This window comes from Misgurnus anguillicaudatus, chromosome 9 (genome assembly GCF_027580225.2).
Source record: "Misgurnus anguillicaudatus chromosome 9, ASM2758022v2, whole genome shotgun sequence".
NCBI classification, from domain to species: Eukaryota; Metazoa; Chordata; class Actinopteri; order Cypriniformes; family Cobitidae; genus Misgurnus; species Misgurnus anguillicaudatus.
The window spans coordinates 1,577,578-1,586,746 of NC_073345.2; the positions used below are offsets into that span (position 1 = coordinate 1,577,578).

The 9,169-nt window shown below is 33.6% G+C and overlaps 1 protein-coding gene across 2 annotated transcripts; it reads left to right on the forward strand.

Moving 5' to 3' along the window:
• The first annotated feature begins 1,498 nt into the window (after positions 1 to 1,498).
• pitx1 (paired-like homeodomain 1) lies at positions 1,499 to 7,759 on the forward strand. 2 transcript variants are annotated; one of them, XM_073871016.1, is made up of 4 exons: positions 1,499 to 1,655; positions 2,954 to 3,058; positions 3,636 to 3,841; positions 4,779 to 7,759. In XM_073871016.1, exons 2-4 carry the CDS (start codon positions 2,959 to 2,961, stop codon positions 5,325 to 5,327), a joined length of 855 nt encoding a protein of 284 aa, XP_073727117.1. In that variant the 5' UTR covers positions 1,499 to 1,655; positions 2,954 to 2,958; the 3' UTR covers positions 5,328 to 7,759. The 2 variants fall into 2 exon arrangements, with proteins under 2 accessions (XP_073727117.1, XP_073727116.1); XM_073871015.1 differs by lacking the exon at positions 1,499 to 1,655 and having other exon boundaries at positions 2,722 to 3,058; positions 4,779 to 7,758.
• The last annotated feature ends 1,410 nt before the right edge of the window (positions 7,760 to 9,169 follow it).

The window sequence follows — 9,169 nt, forward strand, 5'->3', positions numbered from 1 at the left end:
AAGAATGCAAGTGTAAAGTAACAAGTATAAGGTTTAAGATAATCAGCGACCATTCAGACTAAACAAATCTTGTATTGCGGGGTAAAATTATGATTTTCACATTGTTTAAACAATTCCGTAGAAAAAACAACATAAGCAGAGCTGCCATCTTAATGGTGATGTGGGAAGTCCTTACAGCAATTTATTGGTTGCATGGCTTAGAGTTCTCAGTGGTAGCTAATTCATTAAAACCATGAGAAATTTGAAAGTAATGTGACATTGCCGGTTGAATATGATGGTTGCCATGGTGGTTGTTCCCTTTTTAAACCTTGGTCAGATTTATTCTTTATTTATATTTTATAAATTTATTCAATTGTCTTTTCTGGGTTATAGGGATATTTTATTATTAAATAAAAAAAGAAGAAAATGAAGAGAGAGAGATTTTTTTCACCTTATGCTGCTATTTACAATAAGGCTGTATTTGTTAACATTAGTAAATGCATAGCAAACATTATAGTTTTTCATCATTTATTAATCTTTGTTAATGCTATGTATTAATGTTTATTCTTTAATTAATTTATGTTTATTAATGAATAATGCTATTCATGTTAGTTAATGGTGCATTAACAGAAACATCTTTTAATTTTAAAAATGTATTAGTAAATGCTGAAATTACCATGAACTAAGATGAATAAATGCTGTAGAAATATTGTTCATTGTTAATTCGTGTTAGCTAATGGATTTACTAATGGTAACAAATATAATATTTTCATAAAGTGTAACCGGTTATGAATCATGCAGGTGGTTTATTATAAAATATGTGTTAAAAATTAAGAAATATAGAAGAAATTGTTACTCTATTTATGCGTCAGCGATTAGTTTGTATTAGTAATTTATTGAAAATCACACTTCTTTAGCGCACTATAAATTAATCGAAAATTAAATTTATCAATAATCGACAGTGGATTAGGCTATTTATTTAGTCAATTTTTAGCCTTTTAAGCAAACATTCGTTCTTGATATATAGCATATAATTATAGCACTAAATGGCATAGCAAAAAATGTATCATTGAAACAATTAACTATTGTGAAAAGCGCTATATAAATAAAATTGAATTGAATTGAATTGAATCATCGTATTATCGTTTTATAACCATATAATAGAATTTTGATGTAGTATAGTATACAATGCGATCTTTCTTTTCATTTGCAAAAACAGAATTACAATAACTGTTCCACGACAATAAGACAACACTATATGTAGTCTAAACATAACAAATAGTCGGTAAAAATGTAAAGTATGAATGCGTGTTTATGTATAAAAATATGTAAATATAAATAACCTCATATGACCACACACAAGGCTGAGACTGGTTAAAAAATGAAAATTTATGTAGGCCTATCATTTCAAGATTTTTCATCTTACCGTCTACTTGAACGTGTTTTCAGAAGCTCATCTTCTACTAGGTTTTTTGAACGTGAGACTGTGACGTCACCCAGAACAGCGTGTGGGAGTGACGTCAACCCATCAGCCTGATACTGGCGTCTGTGCTGCATCTCAACACACATATTCTTGAACATTGCTTACACTCACATATTCGAGTAGCGAAATATTTTAACTGCATGGAGACGATTTTTACAGAAGAAAACAAGCAGCCTTTCTGAAAACGGACCCTGTAAGTCATTCTAAATTAATATTCTTTGTTTGTTTGTTTGTAGCACTTCTGCTGTTATCTCCTCGTGATGGAATGAACTAGTCATCATGTGTAGCCTAATGTACGTTGAATAATAGGGTCTTTATGGATTTATATCTAAATGTATTACATTTGAGAGTGTAATTCGTATAGGCTTGGTGTGGTTAGTGCTTCAAATACTGAACGGACCTGAATAACCCCAATAAAAACAACGAATTTAAATATAACAATATTACATACGCGTGATTTTACATAGTGCCCAGGTAAGAGCATTAGTAATGCAAACCGTTGAAGTCTGGATATTTTTCAGTTATTTAAAGAGTAAGACTGTTTTAATCTATGACAGAAGTTTACATGTAAATGTTTTTGAAATGGAGAATTAACATTATTTCTTAGATTTATTTTGGTCCGTGACGGCAAAATGTTTGGGAAAATTGTGTTTGGTAGCTTGAATTAAGTCTCATTTCAGTAATGTAGCCTTATAGGCCTAATTAAGTAATAAGACACTTTTCCCTTTGGTTTGTTGGTTTAAAGCAGACTTCATGCCATATTATTCACGTTATTTTTTTTAACAGACATTAACTGTGTGTGTGGGGGGTATATGTGGTTTACGGGGACATTTCATAGTGTATAATGAAATGTTTTATATGCTATACATGAAGTGTCCCCATAAACTGAATATCTTAAAAATTGTATTTTTTATATATTAAAGACTGTCAACAGGGTGTGTGTGTGTGTGTGTGTGTGTGTGTGTGTGTGTGTGTGTGTGTGTGTGTGTGTGTGTGTGTGTGTGTGTGTGTGTGTGTGTGTGTGTGTGTGTGTGTGTGTGTGTGTGTGTGTGTGCGTGCGTGTGTCCTACATCGCCTGAATGCACTATAGGCTAAGTGCATTTCTGTATAAGCAAAATGCAAAAAACACATTTTTCTTGGATGTTCTTGCGACACAAAGTAGAACAATGTTGACAGAAGCGTCTCTAAGAGATATATTGAATAAAAGGTTTAGTTGCATTCAACTGATTTTACTTTGTGGGAGGGACTGACAGTGGAAGCGGGGAGGAGAGGATGGGTGGATCCTATGCTGTGAGCGGTTGTGGGCGCTTCCATTTGCGTTCACAGAACACTTACTTCTAAACATTACACCTTTAGTATTTTTAAGGAAAACCCGCATTCAAACTTTCGCTCTCCACGTATTTTTACTAGAGCATGATTGTGGATTTCTTAGCTATTGTATTGTGGCTCGTTGAGGTTTGAGGTTTTGTAATACGCATGATTGTTTTAAAGGTGGAATGACTTTGGAAATGGCCTCATCGTTTCATCTGCCGAGAAGCACCAGCACACGAGAGACGCTGGAAAACACCAGCAGCGAGTCTTCTGATAATGAAACAGCAGAAAAGGACTTTACATGCTATACCACATCACTTTCGTGCTTAAAACATATCAGTGTTTGCAGTATTTTTCTACTTAAAACATACATTTACATAAGTTGTGGATTTTGTATGTTTGTTTTATTACATAAAAATACCCTTAGGCACAGTTTAGACGACTTCGTCATACCTAATGTCGCAGGTTTAAATGATACACGATCTGCATTCTAATTCGAATATTTTTTTTAAAAGATATGTAAATATATCTGTTTAACAACAACATCAGTGGAGATACATGTAGACATATTTCCTTAAAAAGACTCCACAACAGCTTGAACCTATAAATATAGATAATACAAATAGGCTCCTGTATATTTGTTAGAACACAAATTGTGCTGTAAAATATTTTATTTAACCTTGTCTCAGCTCTCGTTTGTGAAAAAGAGTTTCTTTGAGACTTGGATATTTTCGGATTGTATTGGCTTGGCCGTCCACAGCACCCGAGCACCTCTGTCCGCCTGCATCTGCTTCAAAATGCTGCTGGAAAAATAGATGTGCCTGAGCACTGAGTCTAGATATAAATTAAGATTCGGTCTCCCCAGAAAAGGAGAGATCTGTCGAGCAAAGGAGTGACGATGGAAACGCGGACGAATCAAAGAAAAAGAAACAGAGACGGCAGAGGACTCACTTCACCAGCCAGCAACTGCAGGAGTTGGAAGCTACTTTCCAGAGGAACCGGTATCCAGACATGAGCACCAGAGAGGAGATCGCGGTGTGGACTAATCTCACAGAGGCCCGAGTCCGGGTAAGAGAACAGATGAACCATCGTATACATATTAGAACTAATGAACCAGGCAATGCACACATGTTGATTTTTTTTTATCATTTGCATATGTGCTACATTTTATTTGCAAACAATTTAAGACACAATTCAAGACTATCTAATTTATTTCAGTGGATGGGATGATAATGCACTGCAAATAAATCACTCATAAATAGAGGAAATATTTCAAATGCATTTGGCGCATTGTTTATATATTATAGTTTATTTTTTCTGTGTATTTTTCTCAGTTACGTTCATCTTTTTATGAATTTGACATGTTCTTATTCAGTTACGAAGCTTAAGGAAATTGTTGAAACCATTAAAATATCTTAATGTAGAGTTAGTCCCTTTTCTCAGAAATGTTTCGTAATATATATTAGGCAGTTTACATTTCATTGCATTTAAATTCTAAAAACAGATTTTGCAGGTTGTTAATAAACAGACCGAGAATTAATATGTTTAGAAAAGACGGGGGTTTTGCAATTGGTTAAATATAGCTATTACAATGTAAATGATACATTTATTTAAGACTCGTTTAAGTTTGTCTATAGAATTTAAATTGTATGTTTTAAATGCTTTTTTGGTTTTTGATATGCAAAACATCTCGCTGATATTCGAAATTCGAGGTATAGGCCTTTCAGTGTTTTACCGCCAATGTCTAATTATTACATTACAACATAATCAATTTAATTACAACTACAATTCTACAACTTGACCAAAAAGAAAATACATGTTATGCATGCGATAAAGGTCGAATGGAGTTATAGGCTTGAGCTAAATACATTACCCATGCGCTGCATCAAAGTGTTTACAATAAATGACAAATGTATGCGCACTAGCAGTACCGCGAAGTTCTAGAATGTCTTAAGAGTATTTTATACTTGGCTAATTAATGCGAAATGTGCTTTCTTTTACACAGGTCTGGTTTAAAAACCGAAGGGCGAAATGGAGAAAGAGAGAGCGCAACCAGCAAATGGATTTGTGTAAGAACAGCTATCTACCCCAGTTCAGCGGTTTAATGCAACCTTACGATGATGTCTATCCTGCGTACACCTACAACAACTGGACCAACAAAGGACTCGCGACAGGCCCACTGGCCACTAAAAACTTTACTTTCTTTAACTCTATGAGTCCCCTTACATCCCAGTCCATGTTCTCAGCCCCAAGCTCCATCTCATCCATGACTATGGCATCCGGGATGGGACATTCTGCCGTGCCCGGCATGTCAGCAACAGGTCTAAATAACATCGGCAATCTAAACGGCATCGGGACCTCCTCAATAAATTCGGCCATGAGTTCGTCCACATGTCCGTATGGGCCTCCTGGCTCACCTTACAGTGTGTACAGGGACACTTGTAATTCCAGCCTTGCGACGTTAAGACTGAAATCCAAGCAGCATCCATCTTTTGGATATAGCGGTTTGCAGAGTCCCGGCTCTGGTCTTAACGCATGCCAATACAATAGTTGACGAATTACATACCAATAAACGGATACCTGAACAATGGACAACTGGATTTGATGCAATCGGCATTTCCAATCGGATTATGCGGATTGTCTGTGTTTACCTAAACTTGCACAACAATTTAATTGTCCAGATTTTGGATTTGACATTATGAAGACATGTTAAAGTTACACAATGTAAATATAGCCTAAAGGTTATATAAACGTGGAACAATGGAACATTTGCACCATTTGAAAATTATTAGGTGCTTTATATGGGAACAATATGGGTTTGTCAAAACACAAACCTGTTACTAGGACGTCGTGTTTATTGTAGGCCTCCATAGCCTACTACTGTTAAATTGTGTCTGTGAGTGGGGTACACTTGTATGTCTCATGCAGAGGTTGTGTGGTCCATCTTCTCGTAGTTGTTTGATTGCTTCAATAAATTTACCGCATGCTTATTCCGAGTGAAAAAATGTTTTGGTATAAAATCATATGAATGTGTAGACTAAATAACAAAGCTATAACTTTATATTGTTATCCTGTTGATTGAAAACTGTGTTTTATATGTTTATAATAATGTTTAAATAAACCTCAAATGCAAGAATTTCTGAAACGATTCATCAGAAGAATTAGGCAGGTTATTGTATAAATTGCATCTTATGTGAAACACAATTGACATACTTATATTGTTGGGGTTCACAGCAATATATTTTTATATAATATTAAGTGATTGATTTTTCCGTTTTATTTTCCGAGTTCATATGGATTTAAGCGTTTAGCTTTAGCCTAATATTCTTATAACCGAGTGTGTTTTCTCGTTCTCTTCGATTGTGTTTACGTTAAATTATAATGGAACAACTTTTAATGTGTTAAACTTCATGTTGCCATTGTCCATTTAATGTATCAATGTCATTGCAGTTTACCTCTAAAACACTGTTTGCCTTAATTGTTTCCAAAGTAACCAGATAAAGAGACCCACATCGGAGTTTAGGAAATGGGGTGCAAACGTCAGAATCAATACAGGAATTCCTTTTCGTGGTTTTCAAACATTGTTTGACTGTCTGTGTTGAGATCCTGTCGTTCCTGTCGTCGATAATAATGCATTTAATTTGCTGAAAGGTCGACCCATGTTAATGATCATTTCATTTGGCTTGATAGTTAAATCAGAATGAATTTACGCAGTGTTTACATGCCTCGCAAGGACACGTTAATAAACCCATTACCCAAGTCAAACAAACTGTCTGGACATCACAATGACAAAGCAGTGATAGAACTGCTATCAGGTCATCAATGTAATGCAGAGGATATTATATTAAATGCTAGCGATCACTGCAAAAAAAAAAAAAAACGGTGTTTAATCGCTACCACGCTTGCTAAAATTATCCAAAACATTTTAAGGCAGGGGTAATTTGCGTTTGTTTACATAAAACGTTTTTCGGACGTCAAGAAATTTTCTAGTAGGTTTTGATAAAAGCAAATAGCAGTTAACCACAATTGTTTTCCTTTCTGGCCGATGTGTGGTGTAATGTAAGTAAGATCGGAGTTATTTTGGCCAGTGGTTACGAATATAGTCTGAAATATGGTATGAATTTTGAAATTAATCATTTGTTTAAAAAACATAAAATGATTAGCAAAACAAAAGCTGTGTTTATGAAAATTTTAGTTTTCAAGTTATTTAGAATATATATTTATTTATCGCGTCTTTATAAAGGAAAAGCTTCTGAAATCATTTTGTAACATGATTATTGTAACTCTAAGTTACTTGATGCTTGGTTTTCAGCCCAGTATAAATGACATCCAGGTCTAATTTATTGTCCGTAAATTGCCGGTGAACAATATCTTCTCAGATAATCAATCATTGATATGCAGTCAAGCGAATTTGTGTACTATTCTAATCGATCATGATAAGAAGACAATGTGTGCGATATCAACGTTTAATTACTAATCCAAAATCAATCTTATTTATTTTCTTAAGAAATGCATACTTTGACACTTTACATTTCCTTTCATTTAAGATTGATAACTAACGTTTCCCTTACGGCAAAACTAAAAAAAAAAAACGTTTTAATGATTCCAAGCCATATGGTCTCGGTTAGGCCTGTTTTTACATTTGAAGTTAGTTGGTCATATCGGATTTTGTTTTTCATTATTTGCTTTAGAGCGGTTGCGACAGAGTTTATTTGTTCATTCATTGCCTTAACAGTATTTAAAAGCAGGAAATGTAAAAACAATAAAACAACAACAATAATAACAGTAATGTGAAATTTTGTTTGACTTTATATTGCGTGCAGCATTTTTGACTGAACAACACTAAATACATTTTATAATCTTTTTGCTTTCGTTACTCAAACTGTTATTATTTTTCTAATTGTACTCTTTTTGTGTGTTTTTGCCATCTTAATTTCAAAATTCATAATTTCGGTGTAGAGCTGCTACAAATTTGTGACAATAAACAGAAAATTCAATATGGACTTCTATTCACTTAAAAATGCAAATGTGTATATTTAATTATAATCTCTCGAAATAAAACTCAGTATGTTTATGTTATAAAATACAATTATCATTGTACTTTGTAATGTGAGATATTATAGTGTAATTGAGTAGTAATTCTGCTGGAAAAAACAAAGGTCTAGAAAAGGAAAACGACTCTTCGTATAAAGACAGTGACAGCCATAATATTATGATTGCTATCAGAATATTTACATCCTGAAATGGTTGATATAAGTTTCGTATTTTATTTTGATGCATTTAAACAACGTTTCCAATCAGACATTAAAGAGGAAATCACCAAACATAAAGTCACTTTTAAATACTTGCTTATCTACTAACCCTGAAGCAAACTTACCTGCCGACACGGCTTTTTATATACTCACAAAACTGGCTGTTATCCTGTCTGAAGGAAATGATTAACCAAGTTGTTTTGTGATAGCACTGCTAAGAATGAGCTATTTACTTCTTTATGGGGCTATCTTGCTTCTGCTGTGTTTTCAGTGGATGTCTGTGAAGGACACATTAGTCAGACACGAGTCCTAATATTATTACTAATCTGTATTTAAGAGCATCTTATAACGCTTCTCCATCTCTAAATTTAAGTATCTGTTTCAGAACCATTATTCGATTGAAAGTTAAAGCTGTAACAGAAATGTAAACTTTGTGCACTGTATATGTGAGGTCTACAAAGCAAATTCTTATAATGATGAATATATCACCAAGACTGCTCGCTCAGTGATACTTTGACATGAATAAAAACAAACAATAGAAAATGGAGTTGAAAAAATAGAAATAACAAATAAAACGAGAAATAAATATTTGTTTCAAGCCTGAAATAAAGACATTTCTAATGGCTGTTCATAAGCGTATTTTTTTAATAATAATAATAATAATAATAATAATAATAATATTATTATCTTAAGCTCTGCTTGACTTGATTTTTACTGAGTAGCCAAGCGATGATAAAAATAAGAAACATTTATATTCATAGGACATAGTGGTTGCTTTGACCCTTTAATCTTGATTAACAGACATTTAAATATCACGGATAAACATAAACACTAGACAGATGTGAGTAAAAATGTTTGCAAGCATGACTCTTCATTAACAAACAATCTCTAAAGTCCTTACAGATTTCTTTCAGACAGATTTGATAAAAACAAATAAAATAATAATAAAGTAGCTGTTTTCCATTGTCTGTTTTACCACATTCTCCAAGGTTTGCTGGCTTCTGTAAAGGGTAGATGAATTAAGCTTGTTTAGGCATAACTGTGCCTTTTTGATGTTTTGCTGTTTTTCAGTTTAATATGCCAAAGCAAATTCAGATTTCAGGTCTTACAGAATTCTGTTTTATATTCATTTGTAGATAAGGAG